Genomic DNA, 19870 nt, shown 5'->3' with positions numbered 1-19870 from the left:
ACAATATTATATGTAGTGAACTCATGTTTGGTCAAATTTGCATTGAATCAAGAAGGGTGCGATAATCTTAAAGAAAACACCTTAAGAAAAACACAAGTTCTCTTGATGCTACACCATTCCCACAGCACCAACCATGCATTATATAAGCTCGATTCATTCATTTTTTTGAACGTCACAGTACATGCATTTTATACACATATAATGTCCTATGAGGTATGCTAAAAATCTGCGCCGTCAAAACTGTCAAAATTTTGACAATTTCTTTATTTTAAATTTTCAAACTAGGCATAAGAAAGATACAACTTTATTTTTTTTCCTTTAACACAATAAGGTAATACTCTTACATAAAAGTGTGAACTTTTCGGTTTTTATTTCCTTATATGCGGGCTTTTCGATCGGTGACTCATGTCACACACGACACCAATTCTGTTAGTTTCAATATTTAGCCCCTCTTTGGCACAACTTCTTGTATAGCTTCAGAGAGTTCACTTGAGTATGTGTCAAACGGGTATTTTGCAAACAACTTCATGCATGAAGCACCTCGTGAAGTTGAAAACGACTTACACTATGCAAGAGAAGCCCAAATATATACTAGCTTCACCAGATTCACCTCTTCTATCCACTCATGAAGGAAAGGAATAAGTTGTTTCACCAGTCGTTTTAGGAGAAGCCGAAGCTATATCAAACGAAACCTTAACTCGAAATAAACAAACCAATTAATATTTAACCTTGCAATACTAACCAGCCAACCAGCAGACGATTGGTTAACAACCTTGAATGGGCATCATCACCATCATCCCCTTTAGACATGCACCTCACTTAGCTTGATTTATTTCCATGACAGCCCTACCACTACCGAAAGTATAGAGCAGATCGAGCTCAAAAGCAGCTAGACAAGTGGAATCACGAACCGCAAGCACAAAGCATACTTTCTCTCGATCGATCCCCCCTTTGCCTTCCCTTGACGCACATCACTACTCATGTTCACATCACACAACACAACGTTGCAAAAGGCACCTAGTTAGCTACCGGACCATGTCGCCATGAATGCAAGATCACAAAGATATACATCCAGATGCTAACTAGCTACATGCCCCTCCGATCCTCTTGTTTAATGATGGCCCGTGTCTCGTCTGCATGCGTAGAGATCTAGCTCCCTTCTTGGATACGGTACGGTCATCATCACCACCACCGGAGTACCGGACACCTCGCCGTCCGGTGAGCCGTTGCCGTCGAGCCGCCCGCAGCAGTAACGGGCCGGCCTTCACGTGGCAGCTTGATCCGCTGATGTGATCGCGCGGCACGAGGTCAAACGCCAGGCGACACGCACGAGCTGACGACGGGGCACGGACGCACGGTTCCGCACACGTCGTGCAGATTAGGTTTGTCCGGACCGGACTGGCCTTATCGGCTAGGATCACGTACGCGCACGGCCGGGCCCGGTGGCCGGTGCTAGCTCGGCGCACGTGCCCTTTGGTGAAAGGACCGGGCACACCTGGATCTTGTGGTTGGGCTTGTGTCCATGGGCGGCGCAATTCTATTTGGCTGTTGGTTCTGCAAGTTCAACTGTAACTTTCAGACAGCTGCAACGTTGCAAGGGTGGTGTTGGTTCTCTGAATTGGTGAAGCAGCTGGAACTCTGTAGTTCAGTACTAGTAACTATCTGTGCAAATTCACCGTGCATCTGCCCTAACCCAAGTTAGATGGATGGCAGATGGAGATCCAACCACTATTTTCTAACTAACCGAACCCCAAGCGTTCTCCGACACCTGTAACAAGTGGTTTCCCAGGTAGCGACGTTGCATACAGTCAGAATACTTGCGTTTCTACATCCCAAAAATTTCTAGAGCAGTTGGAACCTAACCCAGGCCGGCGAAACGTCCTGTTTAGAAACATCTGTCTACCTTTCCGTGAAACTCATGCGTCCCATTTCCAATCCACCAGAAGTCGGGAGATGGCAGCAACGTTACCTGAACTGAGTTGCCGGTCGGACCAGGACTTGGATATCCTGGCGGACCAGTGTTTAACCGTGGGGGGCGGCAAGAGAGCTAGGCGGACGCTGAAAACCAGGAGGGTGTGCTTATGCCACCTACCAATCCTCATCAGGTTTTCATCAGTTCATGGCTGCACCAGTTTCGCAAATCGCAGTTACAGTCATGAGCCACTGCATCAAGAGATAACATGTAGAATTTACGTATTTTGAGTTGTTTGGATTACAAAGCAGGGTACATAAATTTCTCTATATCTAGGCAATACTCCAGAGAAATTTCCCTGACCCAAATGCTTCTTTTCAGGGCAGAATGCTAGTTCGGAGTGCTTCTGTCCAAATCCCTAATCAGGGAATGCTAGTTCAGAGTGCTTCTGTGCATATCCCTAATCAGGGTGGATGCGAGTCTGAACAAAATGGGTGAGGTCAGAGCTTCTGCTCTGAAATGTTCTCCTTGCATAGTTGCAGCGGAAAGGGGGATAGATATGTGACTTCTTAAAAAAGGTTGAAAGGTCATGCACAACTGGCCACATACCACACCAAACAAAGATTCTAACTTCCCAATTTACTTGGAAGCGGATGATTCAGATGGTAGCCACACGAACCTCTGTAGGAGTTACTTCAAAACCAAGAAGGTCAACTTGGCAGAAGTTGAAGCTGCAACAGAGTGCTACTTCTCCCAGAAATTGCTGCTAGTTGATCCAGATTTGTTGCTGTTGGAAAAAAAAACTCGTATTTTTCCTGAGGCAATACTCTGAAGCTGCTTTCGATGCTATGTTTTCCAGTCACACGTCAGAACAACCCACGACAAGAAGACCCGTTCCTCACCAACTAGGCCTCTGTGGTAGGAAAACTTCCACTTCAATGCAGTATTGTGCATTATTCTCATATAGATAGTAATGCAGTGATGTAAGATGCTAAGTTAGTCATGTGGATTGTTCTTCTGTAGCCGTACTGCCTATGCTTGGATGCTGGCTGCCATTTGGTCTTTGCTTGAGAGCATTCTTCACCTCCTCCTCTTTCTTATCAACAAACGATATCAATGACTTGATGGTAGTTAGCCTTGCTGATCGACTTACAATCTCGGGCTCAGGATATTGAACCTCCACCTGGTTACTATACCTGCTGTACTGGCAATATATGCGAAGGAAGAAAATCACAAGAGCAATGAGACATGCAAGGCCACAGATGAGGAAGAGGCCCCAGAAGCTTGACAGGCTCAAGGAGTTCGAAGCAGCCCCATTGTTATCTGCACTGCACTCTGTCCCACTTAACCATTCATCATGGATCCTCTGGAGATTGCCATTCTCTGATAGTGTCAGGATTGCTGTTGACAAGTCCTCGGCAAGAGGGGAGTCCCTTGGGAAGGCCTACAACAGAAGGCAGTACGATCAAAAGATATTCTGAAGAGAAATACATGTGCGTGTGTGCATGTGTTTTGATTACAGTAAACAAATCCACTTACAAATCCCCATCCACTTTTTGTGAAAACCTGACCAACTGTCTTGAATTTACAGTATTTTGACAAGAAGATCTCAACGTATGGAAGCTCATCGATAATTGCAGCCACACCACCATTTCCTGACCCTAGCTCAAGAGCTCTTGCATAATCTGATGGGCTGTTTAGTGGAACCAAACGGGACTCAGCAATATTGAGCTCATCAACAAGGTAGTTTCTGGAAAAAGATCCAACTTGATAGCCAATTGCACTTGAACTCGAGATCAAGCTATCGAGGCCCTGAATGCCTGATGTTAGCTCCTGAACTGTGAGAAGCGATGTCAAGCTTGCGGTGTAGCTTGAGTTAATAATCAGAACGACAAAGAGCCAGATCAGCAGCACGAATCTACCAAGTGCGCTGACTGTGTTCTCTCCTGTGTAAAGAAATTAGAAAGGAGGTTATAAGAGCAGACTAGAGAACCCTTGAATTATTTTAACTAGTTTCACTTTAACACTTACTGTGTGCAAAGAACATGGTAGAGAAACTAAACCTGAAAATGGGCGAAAACTCCATAATTAACAAATAAGTTAAAAAAAACAAAGAGGAAAGAAGTAGCTACAGAATGCAGACGCTAACCAGCACACTGTCATAATTTGTTGCCTTGGAGGGCCACGAAACTCAGTATTAGTACGGTGTTCAAGTACCCAAACAACTGCACCAACAAAGAGGAAGATAACACCTAGGACACACCACATCTGGAAGGTGAATGGTTTCAAAAAAGCCCAAGCATTTGATTCAACCTCCTTTGCTGGAGCTACAATAATGAGACCTGATTCAATATATGGCTGGGTAAAATCAACAAGTCTTGTTCTGTCCGTCACTATGGCAATGTCCCCTATTGCCGCGTCAAAGTACTGAATGGGCAGAAAAAACAGAATCAAGAACATATGTGTAATGAAATATTCAAGGCAGCTAGCCTATGCTAAATTTCAGAATTTGAAAGGATGGGGGAGGATGCTACTCACATTTTCAGAAACCTTCTGAACAAGGTCACTATAGCTAGGATTCTTCAAACCATCTCCAAATAAAACAAAATTGCAAGAAACTGGATAGGGCAACAAGCTTATTGCAGCTTTAAAGACATCAACTGCAAACCCCTTTACTCCATCAGGTCCTTTGTCTTGTGTAACAAACTCTTTGTAGCTCGTTCGGAGAGGTACTCCAATCCTCATAGACTTACCATGATATGAAAACTCCCAACCACGAGGCTTCTGAGAAATCTGACCAGGCCATATAACACTATGGAGCTGTACATTGTTGGTTGAAGAGTTCAATGCTGATGAATATAATTGTTCTGGAGCAACGACGGAGAGACCAGAAATATTTGACCAATATCCAATGGTTCTTAATCCTGTACCACCAATGTTCAGAATATCATAAGCTGGGTGGATTAAATTCCGGTCCAAGGTAAATTGAACTGGACCAGAAACCCCTGAGAAGTTCACACTCCACACATTCTCCAGTAGTTTGTTTCCATTATTGAAAATCCTGAGAGAATCTAACTGAAGGTTACTTCCTTTTGTAGCTCGCAGATTTGGGTCTGCTGAAAAAGATATTGCATTCCCTTCGCTCAAAAATCGCTCAACAGCATGAGCAGCTAACCATACAGAGTCATAAGCACGCATAGAGTAAGCACTACCATTCCTGGTAAGATTATTCCACTTGGACAACAATGCTTTTTGACTGTCAGAATCAGCAACATGCTGCCTAAGCACGAGAACACCCTGTGTAAGTTCCATCACATCAGTAGAACCATGCACAGATGAATCCATCAATGCAGAAAGCCAGTCTGTTGCTATCCATACATAGCCACTGCTCATCATCCCCAAAGATTTTGCAGCTGAGAACACGTCAAGACCAGAATCAGGGTTAACATGGATAACATAGACACGTGACTCCATTTCATTTACCTGCATCAAGATATTCTCGATTGTAGTATTTGCAGCACCAGGTGGCAACTTAGCTTTGTAGACTATCTTGCACTTTCTTTTTGCAAGGGCATCACCTAGTGCCATGATGCCACCTCTACCATAGTCATCATCAACATGTATGGCAATGACCTGTTTCCATTGATACTGGCTAATGATGCTAGCGATAGCATCCATTTGGTAGTAATCACTTTGTGTAGCCCTCACAAAATAAGGGTATTCAAGGGAAGACAGGGTAGGATCAGTGGCTGCGAAAGAGATAAGAGGGACATGGAGTTCATTGACAGCGTGGCAAATGACATGAGCAACAGCCGAGGATTGTGGACCTAATACTGCGATTACATCTTGAGCCAGAAGCTGCAACGCTGGACAAGAAAAAATTTGGTTATACTCTCCCAGCTTGAAAGCATAAAAGTAAATTATCACTTCAATCTAATAAGGAAAGACAAAGTGGAAGTTCTCTATTGTTTTGTGTAAAAGACAGGCAAGTTCAACTAAGTATGCTTGGCATAGGAACAAGAGTTTATTCGGACTTGCTGCATATTTTCTATGGCAGGACTTGGGAATTCCATGTTTGATTTCAATTAGACCTCACACAGTTATGATGTTGAGAATACTATCCAACTTTTGCTTCATTTCTGATATACAGGAACAACAAAATTACAGATTGATGCAACTGGTGTTTCCATTGTAGTTCCTAGCTCACGCATCAGTTCATGTTGTTTTCTCCACATATCGACTAAAAATGGCAAGTTTTTAATTCCTATAATTTGCATCACTGATTATTATGTTTCTAATTGCTAACCAGGACAAAGAGAGCTTAACTGCATACTGATATGAGATACAAAATCACAAAGAGAAGATAAAAGTCAAGATCGAATTACGAGCATAGATGCAGAAGGAGGGTCAGAGAATGTCAGACCTTCTACGGTGCCAACAAATCCACTGCAGTTGGTGTCCTGCATAAGAACACTGAGTTTCGTCCCCCGGAGTATACTAGGATCAGAATTGACATGAGCGACAGCAAGCTCAATAGCGGGCTTCACCGCCTTCCCGATAACCGAGTCAAACGTGAACAGCGCACCGATGCGCACCTCAGCCGGCCTTGCGGGATCACCGGTGCTATTCTGGTTAGCTGCCGTGGTTCCACTGGCGAACATGAAGGCACACAGAAGCAGGGCGGCGAAGTGAGCATAGCCCATCTCCGAGGACCAGGGAGAGAGTATCGCGTTCTTGACTCTGCGAGGACCGGGCCACTTTCAGTTAAACTCTGCAAAGAATGAAATGGGGGAACAGAGCTGGCGTCCAGTAAGCCTGAGAGCTTTGCTGGTTGGTTTCCTGGCTCCAAATTCTGCGATTGCAACTGGGCGAGCGATGAATTGCTTGCTCTTGTGCGAGAAGGTAGACACATACTGGGATCCAACTGCGAGAATCAAGGAACTCACCCGTCCATTTCGCCAAGCGCTCCTGCTGCTCCGTTGGCCGCACACCAACTGTTCGACGAAGCGTCCGACGACGGGACGAAACGAAATGGCGAGCGGAGCCGAGCCGACTAGCACCTTGTCTGCAAGGAAACACGCAATCAGACTCCAGCAAGCTCCGCAATCGGCGCCAAGGCTCCTAAAAAGTTTCCAAAGAAAAACGCGATTCCCTGGTGGTTACCATTTGCTCGGCGACGCCACGATGGGAAGAGGGAAGCGGGAAGCCGAACCACCAAGGGCGCAGCGAGGTGGGCGGAGCTGATCCACAGGCGCCGCGAAGCCACATTCCGTCCCCGGCGCTAGTGGCGGACAGGAGTAACCTGATGCCGCCTCGGATTTGGCGGGGGGATCTTGAGCAGCGGATTCGGGAGTGGAAACTGGAAAGACAGCACTCGTGGGTCGCGAAATGCTACGAGCAGCTTTGTGCCCTCGCAAATCGCCGTCAGATTCCTTTCATAAGAAAAGGTGCTTTCTTTCCTCCCCTTCTTTTCGCTTGTGAAAAGAAGGATCGCAGAGAAATGTGAGCGCTCGGAGTATGGGAGATTTTGACAAGGAATCGTGGATAGAGAGTAGTACAGTAGACTACGCACATGGGCCACGTGATCTTTGTTCTCCTTTTTTTTAAAAAAAAAAACAAAAGTTGGGCATGATTGGACGTTGTAGTTTGAGAAGAACTACAGTTCTAAAATCAGAGCTATGCAGTACCTTGATTTAGAATAAGAGTATGGCTAATAGTCACTCCCGCCGCTGGTTGGGAGAAATGCAATGATGGTGGCGAGGTCCACTACCTCAACCCATGGAAACGGATGCAGAGCCTCTCAGCCGGATTGAGCGGGCACTTGGTCCACGCAGACTCTCAACCACTCATAATACTTGCTCTAAAAAGGACCAGGGCTATCAAAGAAGACTAGGGCTATCAAAGAAACTTGTTACATCCAAACACTCGTTAGATTTTCAAAGTTAGAGCATTTTATAAATTTGTCATGCATTTTCTAAAATAAAAGAAACTTTGTATGCAGATAGACCCTTGGTTGCCACTTCCCTCTGTTTAGATGCTGTTAGTTCGAATTAGCACAAATGTTCCTCCTTGAGAGGATGTATAGACTTTATACTCTAAATTCTTTTAACATGAATGATTGGAGTTGTACAGTTTGATGAAGTAAAGTACGCGACTTTTTTCCAGTTGAAACAAACCGAATTTGTACTTCCTCCAGTAGTCTTAAAAGAACATGTGGTCTTCGAAATAGAGGAAAGGAACAACACCAGAAGAAAAAAAAATTCAAGATTTCCGGAAACTGTGATCCGTAAAGTAGGTCTACATTCAAAAAGGGCGAAAATACACTGTGATTTGAGTACCCTGAGTAATTACATGTTACATCCAATACGTAGTACAAGCTTTACACACCAAACATGGGAGGTTAATCAGGTAAATATCCCCTGCTGACAACCATCTACCGTTTCTGGAAGTTCAAGGTCTTGGTGCCGTACGCGAAGAGGAAGAGGAAAATGAGGATGTAGCCAAAGTGCGCCAGCACGACGTAGCCGAGGAAGTCATGCTTCATGCCATAAGTTTCTTTCAAAATTTCCTTCACTATTTTATCGGGGTTGCCAGGAACTGTAACCGTGCGGCTTATGTCGCCAAACTGCGACGCAATAACGCCGTAGATGGTCCAGGCCACCGGGTTACACCAGTAGAACCATCGCCACCAGACAGGCAATGCCTGCAAGAGAGACAGTTTCAGGAATTTGATTGGCGGCTCAGGGCACCAGTTGGTACCATGCATCCAAGAAGATTGGTGTAGTGTAATGCCAGGGTTCACAGAGATGCATACCGGTCGGGTTATGAGGAATCCAGAGAAAATGTTCCAACATGTGAGAATGATTGAGACAAGAATACTTGCAAGTATTTGGGAAGGAGTGCAGGAAATCAGCATGGCACCAAACATCGAGAAGTAGAGGAAGCTTGCGGTGATAAAGAACAGGAAGTAGAAAAACTTGTCTGCCTTCCAGTCATAGCCAATCATAGTGTAGATAGGGATAGTATAAAGAATACCCTGAGCTATGCAGTAGAGAAACTCCACGGCTGTCTGTAGACATCAATTAGTTTCAATAGAGAAGTTTTAGTAGACAATTCGTGTATGCAAAGGTTCAAAAATAACACTGAGAAAATAACTAGACAATAGCGAAAAAGAAATGAATGTGCTGAGTTGTTTAAGTTTTCTTGGTCCTGGGGAACAAGTGATTCTTATTGGACAAGACAACATGCTCGGGTCAGTTAATACATGACAACATAAGGGATTTAGAAATTATACCATAGCAAATGCATAGGACAATGGAGAGAACATCCCAGCAGCCTTTTCACGATAGAAGACTGTCCTTTCGATAGAAAAAACCGGAAGAGCTGTGAGCAAATTTGCAGCTCCAAGGAAGAAAATACAAGCATAGGTGGCTCCAAGTAGACTGCCCAGGTCCTGCTGTGATTCTCTGTATAAAGATACGGAACAAAGAAGATAAATTCAGAATCCAATCTAACACTAACCCACAAATTGATTACAATTAGAACAAAAATAATGATATTTACAACATCATAATAAAGAGTAGGTAGGAACATACACATTCTTTCCCATGCGCCAAAAGACTGTACCGAACACAATACCATAGAGAAGTGTCATAAGATAGCGCATGGCATTGTAGGGTGGGTTCTTCCAATAAGATCGATATTGCTTCCATGTATTTGCCATACATTGATTTAGGAAATTCTGGGCATATTTAGTTGGGAATGAGAGATCCTGGTATCCAGGCGGTGGAATGCTCAACTCTTTAATAAGTTCTTGATTGGTCCTGAACATATCCATTATAAAATGTAAGAAGAAGAACATTGATGTTTTATTTGTTTAAGATTTGAATAATTAAAACTCTAACCAGCATAGAAAAGAAAGAAATAAATTTACCAAACAAAAGACTGCTACAATAATAACATAGTACATATATTTACCGGTACAGAGAAGAATTTGCATAAATATCAGCAAAATCAACATTCATGCGAGCCTCAGCTAGAGGAGAGCTGACATCCAGCATCCATGTTGCTGGATTGTATCCTTCTGTAATTTTTGGAACACCTGGAATTGCCTGCAGAAGAATGCTATAGATTAAAGGTCTCCTTTTTGTTGCCTCACCTCAAGATCAAGTAACCTCCATGCACCGTATATATTTTTTGCTCAAAAATATGTAGGAGAGTTGCATAACGTTGCATTATATAGAAGAAAAAACACGGTATATCATACACAAATTATGAGTGACTTTACTTCTAGTTGATTCCTGAAATGGTATGTAAAATAATTTACCTCAAATTTTGAACATGCTTTTCAGGATTTGAAGTTAGTTTTGTACATGTAATTCAACAGCACGTCACTAGATATCACTAGTATAAATGATTTATATACTGTATACACAGCAATGGAGTTGTGGTGTAAAAGAACTTCAAATGGTATAGTACAATATTTGTTATTCCCAAACAAAATGCAGAGTTCAATGTGACTACAACTTCTTTTCATTTTCTATTTTTTGAACGTACCTAGAAGAATTGCTGCAATTAGCAATATGGAATGTTTGAACTGGGTTACCACAAACTGAAATAAAACATAAAAGACAATTCACCTCAAAATATTCGACAAGTATGCGAGATTGGACACCAAGCTGGCCAGCATATATGACACGGCCTCCTCTTTTCAGCAGTAGAAGCTGAAAAATGTAACCATTTTTTAGTATATTCTTGCAGTGTTCAAAAATGAAGAGATGGTATTAGAGATGAAAAATATAACTAATGTAAGAACCTCATCAAAAGCTTCAAAGATATCGATGCTGGGCTGATGGATTGTACAAACCACAGTTCGCCCAGTATTAACTGTATTTCTCACAGTACGCATGACAATTGCTGCAGCTCTAGCATCAAGGCCAGAAGTTGGCTCATCCATGAATATAATCGAAGGGTTTGCTACTAGTTCCACAGCAATCGTCAGTCTCTTCCTTTGTTCAATTGATAACCCACTAACACCAGGGAGACCAACCATAGCATCTCGCAATACATCAAGCTCAACTAGTGACATCACTTCCTCCACAAACATCTACATTGAAATTAATTTTATCAGTATGGAAATTCTCAACCTTTTCTTTTGTACCATGTCTGCAAAGCAGGCATTTTACAAATTTGAATAAACAAAGCAATACAAGCACAACGGTGTAGTAACTAATATATGTATTGAAGTATATAGAAAAGGAAAATAACAATATGAATTCAAGATGTGCCATAAAAACTAGTTCAATTGATATATCAGCGCCAGAAAAACCAAAGATTAATCCCTTCTAGACAGGTTCAAACAATGTATTTGATAAGTCAGAGTTGGTTAGTTTTGTGTCAAACTATTTTTAGCGCCAGTTACTTTTTGTTTCAGTGAGCTCTGTACACCTCTTTCTTCACATAAAAATACATCCTTGGATTGATGAGTGTACAGTCAGTTAATGCCTTAATGGGCAATATTTATCACCAAATGCTACAGTCACTAATTTCCTCTAGCAGCATCAAGGCATAAGCACATAGAATACAGAAGGGCAAAAAGAAAAATGCATACCTTTCTAGTATTCTCATCAACTTCCGAAGAAAGGCGCAACCAAGCAGAATAAATGAGTGATTCGTACACAGTAACATTTGGTGAATGGATATCAGTTTGTTCACAATAGCCACTGATGCGAGCAAAAGTTTCCTGTTTCTTAGGGTAACCAGAAAGCCTTATATCTCCCTCAATAGTCCCACCTGTCTTTCTTCCAGCCAATACATCCATTAGAGTGGTCTTTCCAGCTCCACTGACACCAACTAGTGCAGTCAGAACACCTGGTCTGAATGCGCCACTAATATCAGATAGCAATTGAAGGCGGCTTTCGGTGAAACCTTGTTCTTTCATTGCCTACAAAGCAAAAAAAATGTACAGTATATGATGAATTGCATTAACTGATTTTAGTAAAGGTAATGGCTTAGTTCAAAAGATTATTATCACATGAGTCACAGGCAGCACCTAATAGAAGAAAAGATTGTCATTGATAAAGAGAGTTTCTGTTCTAACTATGATGTGTTTGATCAATTTGTATTTTGTCCTGATTTGGTTATGTCAAAACTTGAAACATTCATTTTAGAAGATCAACTTACAGGAGGCATATCAACATAGTAGTTCATGTGGTTGAAAGAAAGTGTAAGTGGCTGGAACGGCAAGACCATTCCTGTCTGGGTTCTCCTATTTGCTGGTTCATCTGCGCCTGACATGAGGGTAGATTATGAGATGCTAGATGCAGATAAATATATGAAAAATATTGATAGAAACAAAAGGACATGCTTCATGAATCATGACACTTGCATGTTAGTGCGAGTTGTGGGAATCAAGATATTTCATTATTCACGGCCTCTTTGAATATAGGATTCTCATAGGAATGTCATATGAAACAAAATATCAAGAGTGGATGCTTTTTTTCCTCTACTTCTTGCAAAATTGCAATCCAAATGGGACTTACTGAAAAAAAAAACTAGGAAAGCAATAAAGATAAGAAAACACAAAAGGATGCATTTGCTGCTTTCTTACCGTGGGTCACCTGGGACATTTGTTCTTGATCTGCTGACTTCTTTTCATCATCATCAGATATTACAGCATTTGATGAACTGCTACTAGCTGTAGGAGATATAGACATATAGTTCATAAGCGCTTCACATAGGCATCAAGCTAGTGACAGTTCCAGAAATAAGAAGGAAGCTTACCGCTCGAGAATGTAAGAGCGCAAAGGAAGAGAATGTTGAAAAGAATAATAAATCCAATCATGGCACCGATCGCAAGCCAGTACCCCCATGGACCACTAAAGGAGCCTTTAAGTTTCAGAATAGCCTTCCCTATTGTTGGTGCATCAATGTTTGCTTCAGTGTTCGGCTGCAGTTCAATACCATATTAGTTCAATACATTCCTCCATGCAAATCATCAAGCATATCAACAACCTAGAAACTATATTAGAAAAAACAAGATAGGCATGATTTTCTTTTCTTCAAATTATTGACAACTAGGCATGACATCTCTGAATAAAGTATCTATCTTGGAGGACACCAAACTGTACATAGAGAAAGTATCACACTTAGAAAAGCCTTTTTTTTGTGTGTGTAAACAAAAACTTACACCAGCCCATCTAGTGGAAAGGAATTCATTGACCGATATAGCTTGATTACTGTACATCATGGGAGATGTCCAGTAGCCCCAAATCCACCATGATTTAATTTTCTCTGTACACATAAGTATTAAGGCACAGTAAGAAACAGTAGTCCACCGGTTCAAAAAAAAAAGTAGTCCTTGAAAAAAAAGGTTTCAACCACACTACAGCAGCATCACTTTGTTTATAGAAAACAAAAGCTGTGGATACCTACTAGCCATGGTGAGAGAAGTTGATTCTCCACTATGGCATACTTCTTTTTGAGAAGAAGACACACTTACGTCTAGGGATGAGAAACCCTCCGAACAAGAAAACAAGAAGCAGTGAAAACATGCCAAATGTATTAGCCACAACCATTGTCTTCAAAATTGCGCCTAGCAACCGAAACATGGCCACAGCCATCTGGTGGGTTAAAAAGTATGCTAGTAACTGGCTGAAGAACCTGAAATCAGTACACAGAGGAACATGTCAGATGAAAAACTGATAGAAAATTTCATTATGTGGAATACTATTATTACTTTACTAATACCTCTTTTAATTTTTCTGCACTTTATTTTATTTTGGTGGCTCAAGTAGGGTTTCAAATCTAGCCTACACTGGAATGCTCTGAAGTAAAAGGCTTTGTTATCGGTGCTGGTGCTGTAGTTGTGCGAATATATAGAACTATAAAAGTGTAAAACTGTGTGAACTGAAAAGAACAGCTACCTTCCTGGAGCAGGTGCAAAACCTATAACATAATATGTAACAGTTGTCCATGCAACTGACTCCAGGAATGAAAATGGAATCTTTAAAATAATGGTTGCAAGTCCAAAGGTCCATGCTGGAAAGAACAAGTAGTCTCTCTGTTTATAGAATACTGGTAGCTTCTTAATGATCATGTTCAACTCAGGAAATCCAATGAACATGATTGTGATCAAAGAAGAAGTCAAAGCGCCACTAAATTTGACGTTATCAGAAAACTTTCCACTGGGCATCTTTGTTCTGAAAAACACTGTCATCGTTAAGAATGCCAGGAAAGACAATTCAAAAGCCTTGAAGATGTAGATGAAGGAGTTGCGCTTCATCAGCAACCATTCTCTCGACAAGACTGCCTTGAGAGACTCCCGGCTAGATAGTCCATACTTCGTGGTAGTCAAAGCAGCAGGATGTGTTTTAGATTTGTCGTAAGGAACTTGCAACTCTCTCTGGAGCTTCTGGCCAACATGAAATGTCTTGAAATGTTGCATGAACTCTGGGACTGACACATAACGATAATGTTCCTGGTCGTGGAACCAATACTGCTGCTGATCTTTCCTGGAAGTCACCTCTTGAAGGAAGTCTGCCACTCCTTTCCGTTCAGGGCACCGGAAACCAGCACTCTCAAAGAATTCGAGGATGTTCTCCCGTGGCCCATGGTAGACTATGTAACCTTCTGATAGTAAAATGATATCATCAAATAGATTGTAGGTCTCAGGTGGAGGCTGGAGAAGGGAGATCATCACTGTATAATTCATCACATGAACCATCTGCCTGATGTATTTGACAATCTGAAATGTGCTGGAACTATCAAGCCCAGTAGATATTTCATCCATGAACAAAGCCTTTGCAGGTCCAGTTAGCATCTCACCTACAGCCAAAACAATTATTGAAGTTAGCAAAAGTTAACAACAGGGTCCTTATGATGACTATCACACAGAAAGCAATCATTGAAGTCCAAGAAAGTTAACATCAGGGTTCCTTGTGATGAATAAAACACAGAAACAAACTATTTAGCAGTAAATAATAAGGAAGGTGGTGACAGAGTCATCATGTAAACCAATCCCATAGTTTTATTTAGACCTAGTTAAGGTAGTGATTTAAGTCACCGATCAAGTAAAAAATGGGAGGAGTAGAGTCATAGGGTTCCATGTTTGTAACTAGATCATAGAGGGCTAGAATCTAGCTCTGCCACTGGAAAAAAGAACAACAAACATGGGACTCTGAAAAGCTGTAATTTAGAAAATAACAGATGCTTATGCTGCGCTTCGTGGAGAACCCTCCATATCACAGTTGTAGACTTGTAGTGATTATGATTGAACATGTAGTGCTTATGGTAAAACATATAGTGAATAATTTTTAGAGTTTCATGGAGAAATTGCAAATCTTTCTTTCATATTAAAATGGCATGATGCAGACATACCGGTTGTTACACGTTTCTTTTGCCCACCAGAAATGCCTCTTTGCATCTCATCACCAACAATAATATCAGCACAAATGTCAAGTCCAAGAATCTGCGGAGATTTATAAACTCAATCAGCAAGGATAAACCATGGGCAATTATTGAGATTCAATTTGTGTAACTGTCACAGAGTATGTCTACCTCCTGTTATTAAAAAGTGGGCTAAACTAAGAGAAAATATTTTCACAAGACTTTCTTCGTACGAGTAGTAAGAGAAACAAATGGCTAATTTGAAACCAGAAGGCCTGAACCATTTTATTTTGACTTGCAGAATGTTACGGGAACACACCTTGAGAGTAATATCTGTCATAACGTTGGTCTCCTTTCCTTCAACCGCGGTTGCTTTCATGAAAGCATCAATTTCGGGGTCAGGCTTAATACCAGCATTCCGTTCCCGTCTCGCCAATTCTGACAACATATCATATCTGGCACCAATGCCTAGACATCTTCTGGAGAAGTCCATTGTCTCTCTTACAGTCATTTCTCCATTGTGTAGATCATACTGACTGACATATGCACTAGTCCTCTCAGGATAAAACTCTGAGAACTCATGGCCACAGTATGTGATTTTCCCAGACACCTGTAGTAGTAAATGAGTGATGTGGCATAAGCTATGTTGCATAATCAGAAGAAGCTACATCTAAGAATAAATGTGCAACCTTGAGATTCTTAGCAGGCTTCCCGGTTAGTGCTTGCATAAATGTGCTTTTCCCAGATGATGGAGGCCCCAGAAGAAGCGTCATCCTGACATAGTATTTTACAACAACATCAAAGCCTTTCAGTACGAAACAACATCCTGACATAGTAAGTTTAATACCAAAAAAAATAGTTGAAACAAACAGCAATACTGTTCTACACTTTATCAGAAACTGTAAAATAATCATTTTGGTGGCTATTAGAAGAAATCACTTCAAATATACATGTAGCAGGTATAAGATTCACAAAGTAAAGCAGAGCTGATTTGGCCACCGAAAATCTGAATAAGCAGTATGCAAAAATCTGAATAAGCAGTATGCATCAATTCTATTACTGGGGAAAGGGGAAGGGCGGAAGGCTGGAGTTCAGGTTAGGTATGGGTCCCCTTTTTTCTTTTTTTTTGAGCCACGGAGAGAAAGCCCTTGGATAGATTGGCTACCAAAACAACCAGGAAAAAGACTAACAGTAGGTAATATACTCCAAACACAACCGAGTTATGAGGATAAGTAATGTACCTCGATGGTTTGATGATGCCGCTGACATCCTTGAGTATATGAATCGTCCTCTTGTTCGACTTACCGAACCAGCTGACGAGTCCCTGCGATAAACCAAAAAATGATTCCGAATTACAGCGAAGGCGACTTAGGCGAGCCGTGACGCATATCAGGAATTAAGCAGGTACTACTAGCCAGCTCGATATAAGAAATCAGAGGTTGATGAGGCGAGCACGCAGGCACGGGCGCGCGGGACAGAATGGGGCCACGAGGACAAGCGCGGGTGAGCCCGAGCCCGACCCACGGCGCGGGAGCATAGACGAGGTGAAGTGGTGACCTAACTCTGAACGAGTGTGGGAGCGGAGGTACCGTGGCGGGGGTGGCCGAGACCGCCGCATCTCCGCGGCCCCCGGAGAAGGCGGCCGCCGGTGGTCGGTGGAGGATCCCATTCCCACCATTATTGCAGAGCCTGGCGTGCGCGGTCTGCGGTGGCGCGTCGAGTGTTCATCGCGCGCGCGCGAGAGAGAGTGCCTGGTGGCTGCCGCCGTGGGGGAAGGAAAGAACGCCGGCAAGGATTCATTCTGGGCCGGCCTGGCTGGGACGTTGGGCCTATTTTAGGGCCTTATGGCCTATATGCTTGTTTTTTTTTTCTTCCTTGAGCTGGATGACAGGATGAGGATTTTCTTTTGTGTGAGAGCGAGGCAGCGAGCGGGCAGAGAGCATTAGGCCTCGCAGCAACAGTAGGCAAACAAAACTCACTAGGTTAGGTTCCTTGTCAAGTTTAAGTAGTCCTCGAGTCTTTACAAGTACTCGTAGTACGTTGAATTTGTTTCAAAAACTTAATACTAATATTTCAGGAATTAACGAAAATATTTGTACAAGAGAAATGCTTTGTGGATGATGAGAGACACTAGTTAGTGACTTTCATCATCCCAAGGTCGACATCTCGGAGGTTCATAGGAGGTAGGGTGTCCAACTGTGTGCTGTCCTAGAGGTGGATACAGTTGTAGAATTGCATGTGCATATTTATTATAGTACTGAGATTCATACAGATACTTAGGGGGGGTAGGATTGAGTGGGATTCGAATATATAGATTAAGGAGTATTTTAATGTGTTAGGGATTTAATCTTTTTTTTTGAACTGATGTTAGGGATTTAATGTCTCCCAACTCCTTTTCTAATCATTTCGATTCTCTCGCAACCGAACAAGATCTAAAGGTATCTTCCAACTAGATAGAATCGACGACGCAATACTAGAAAACAAGTCTTAGGTCCACTCCAAAAGTATCGGTATGGAGATGAACCGGTACCTATCTCCATACCGATACTTTTAGGGTGGATGGAATTTATGAATGAGCCTTAGGTACCGGTTGGTATTATCAACCGGTACATAAGGCTCTCCATAGGTACCGGGTGGTAATTTTATATTAGTACCGGGTGGTACCACCAACCTGTACCTTAGGAGCCTTAGGTACCGGGTGGTACTACCAACTGGTACCTTAGGCTCATCCATTGGTTACTTTAAAAGAAAAATATCTTCTTCTCGATCAGAACAACTGTGTAGCTGAGATGGTAAAGGAGCAATGCGCGAGGCTAGAGGTCGCGAGTTCAAATCCCAACCAAAGAGAATATTTTGCGTGAATTGTAAAGGCTTAGGCACCGATTATTTTACTCGGGTACCACTTTGGAGGTACCGGTTCAAAAAAGCGGTAGCAAAGACCCTTTGCAACCGGTGTCTTATGCCGATTTTCTAGTAGTGCCGGCTAGCCACTAACTAGCTTGGACAGGAATTCCACGTCGTCTAGAAGTCTAGAAGGAATAATAATCTGCGGCCTAGTGGATGTATGACGGGCCGGACTTTTCCCATATATGTCAAAGGAATTGTCTTGGCGGCCGGCGGCTCTGGTCGTGGTGGCTTGCCGAGTGTGATGTGATGAGATGATCGACCGGCCGGCCGGTACGAAAAGTCCAACCACGAGGGTCGAAAACGCGCTTGACCTTTGTTTTCCCCGTGCACGCGGATCGCAGCAGGTTGCAGGGCTACACGCACCCCGTCATTTTCCACGTACGGTTCCCGCAGTGAACTGGACACTACGGGTGTGAGTGTGACTGGTTTCTTGGACGGACTTCAACCTGCCCCGCACTTGTACAGAGTTGGTTGTCTACTTGTCTGTATACCCTAGTGTTAGGGTGTAAATTGGTGATTCTTAGATTAACCTCTAATTCTTTTTAGTTTATGTATTTGTAATATTTCGAAAATCTATTTTGAAAAAATAGTACAAATATTTGAATTAAAGAAGATTAGAGGAGGTGTTTCTAAAAAATAGCACAAAGAAGAAGAAGAAGAGCTCGCGCGCGCAGACCAGCGGCTGCTGCTAGGATTATTTGGATGATCTGCGTGCGTACCTCGACGACATTGATGGCGGCGTTGAGCAGCGTGGGCACGGCGCGCGCGCCGACGTGCACGTCCGCCTCCGCCGACAGGTGCTCGTAGCGCACCTCGATCTGGGGGGGCTCGATGCCCACCCTGCATGCACACCGATTCAGTTAGCATCGTCTATGCCGACCGAGCGATCGGATTCCGATTCCGATTACACAACACTCACAGGTCGAGGCGATCCCGGAAGCGGCGGAGCAGGCGCTCGTTGTCGTCCTCGACGGCCTTGAACATGCGCTCCATGAGCTCCCGGCCCTCGCGCGGGTCCAGGTTCGCGATGTCCACCTCGTCGGCCGTCAGCTTCCCCTGCTCCTCCATCGCCCTGCGGATGATGCCCCGCCGCATGCGGTCGTACGTGGGCAGCTTCTCCAGCGCCGCCCACCGCAGGTTCTCCTCGTCGTCCCCGCCGTCGTGGCTCACCGCCGACCGCCGGAACGGGTCGTCCGGGTCGCTGCGCAGCGACCGCGAGATGGACGCCGCCGACAGCCAGCTGCGCCGGCTCGCCGACGGAGCCATCCGCCGGCTCCCCGACGGACCGATCTCCCCCGCCATCGCCGCTCCGGCGATCCGATCCCCCCCTAGCTCGATCGTCGCTGAGCTAGCTAGCTGTAGCCACCCCGATGCGAGCGTTATTCTTTTGCTTCCGAGATATATCCTTCGGCTGTGTGCCTGTGTGTATTTATATATAGTAAGCTCAAGCAAGCTTGGAATATAATAAATATATAATAGAGATCAGACCTCAGCTAGCTCCACGACGGGCGGACGTTGTTGACCGTTGACAGGATCGCCTTGGGTTGCCGGGCCGGCCGGAAAATTCTTGCGGGTAGTTTTTTTTTTAAAAAAAATGTCTTCTGGGTTATCATCTTCTCCTCTCTAATCTCTTGGGTCGTTATCGGCTACAAGGACGCTCAAGCA

At 43.3% G+C, this 19870-nt stretch overlaps 2 protein-coding genes across 4 annotated transcripts; both read right to left on the bottom strand.

Moving 5' to 3' along the window:
• Positions 1–2156: 2156 nt before the first annotated feature.
• LOC120661537 (glutamate receptor 3.4-like) lies at positions 2157–7431 on the bottom strand. Of its 2 annotated transcripts, none has more exons than XM_039940431.1 (8): positions 7076–7431; positions 6859–6977; positions 6336–6764; positions 4451–5778; positions 4062–4339; positions 3944–3975; positions 3452–3858; positions 2157–3356 (listed from the first exon to the last, which is right to left on the bottom strand). In XM_039940431.1, the coding sequence occupies exons 3-8, from the start codon at positions 6613–6615 to the stop codon at positions 2913–2915; spliced, it is 2769 nt and encodes a 922-aa protein (XP_039796365.1). In that variant the 5' UTR covers positions 6616–6764; positions 6859–6977; positions 7076–7431; the 3' UTR covers positions 2157–2912. The 2 variants fall into 2 exon arrangements, with proteins under 2 accessions (XP_039796365.1, XP_039796364.1); XM_039940430.1 differs by having other exon boundaries at positions 6336–6652.
• A 717-nt stretch (positions 7432–8148) lies between these two features.
• LOC120661536 (ABC transporter G family member 43-like) lies at positions 8149–19606 on the bottom strand. 2 transcript variants are annotated; one of them, XM_039940428.1, is made up of 20 exons: positions 19125–19606; positions 18925–19045; positions 16540–16622; positions 15988–16072; positions 15618–15908; positions 15290–15380; positions 13837–14737; positions 13413–13573; positions 13101–13204; positions 12695–12860; positions 12522–12608; positions 12095–12201; positions 11523–11855; positions 10728–11018; positions 10552–10635; positions 9890–10023; positions 9508–9735; positions 9207–9378; positions 8727–8981; positions 8149–8615 (listed from the first exon to the last, which is right to left on the bottom strand). In XM_039940428.1, exons 1-20 carry the CDS (start codon positions 19505–19507, stop codon positions 8346–8348), a joined length of 4347 nt encoding a protein of 1448 aa, XP_039796362.1. In that variant the 5' UTR covers positions 19508–19606; the 3' UTR covers positions 8149–8345. The 2 variants fall into 2 exon arrangements, with proteins under 2 accessions (XP_039796362.1, XP_039796363.1); XM_039940429.1 differs by lacking the exons at positions 18925–19045; positions 19125–19606 and adding an exon at positions 16888–17020.
• Positions 19607–19870: the final 264 nt, after the last annotated feature.

This window comes from Panicum virgatum, chromosome 2N (assembly GCF_016808335.1).
Source record: "Panicum virgatum strain AP13 chromosome 2N, P.virgatum_v5, whole genome shotgun sequence".
Classification (NCBI taxonomy): domain Eukaryota; kingdom Viridiplantae; phylum Streptophyta; class Magnoliopsida; order Poales; family Poaceae; genus Panicum; species Panicum virgatum.
The sequence above is the reverse complement of the archived record's forward strand: the minus strand, read 5'-3'. Positions and strand labels throughout refer to the sequence as shown.

What these genes read in the sequence shown, in the direction of transcription:
- LOC120661537 (XM_039940430.1), bottom strand. An exon ending in ATTTGTTGGCACCGTAGAAG is followed by an intron (nt 5,779 to 6,335) that starts GTCTGACATTCT and finishes TTTCTTGTCCAG; the next exon opens with CGTTGCAGCTTCTGGCTCAA. An exon ending in TACCATGTTCTTTGCACACA is followed by an intron (nt 3,859 to 3,943) that starts GTAAGTGTTAAA and finishes TTCTTTACACAG; the next exon opens with GAGAGAACACAGTCAGCGCA.
- LOC120661536 (XM_039940428.1), bottom strand. Translation starts at nt 19,507, where the DNA reads ATGGCGGGGGAGATCGGTCCGTCGGGGAGCCGGCGGATGGCTCCGTCG. An exon ending in TTGATGAGAATACTAGAAAG is followed by an intron (nt 11,019 to 11,522) that starts GTATGCATTTTT and finishes ATTTCAATGTAG; the next exon opens with ATGTTTGTGGAGGAAGTGAT. An exon ending in TGGCGCATGGGAAAGAATGT is followed by an intron (nt 9,379 to 9,507) that starts GTATGTTCCTAC and finishes ATCTTTATACAG; the next exon opens with AGAATCACAGCAGGACCTGG.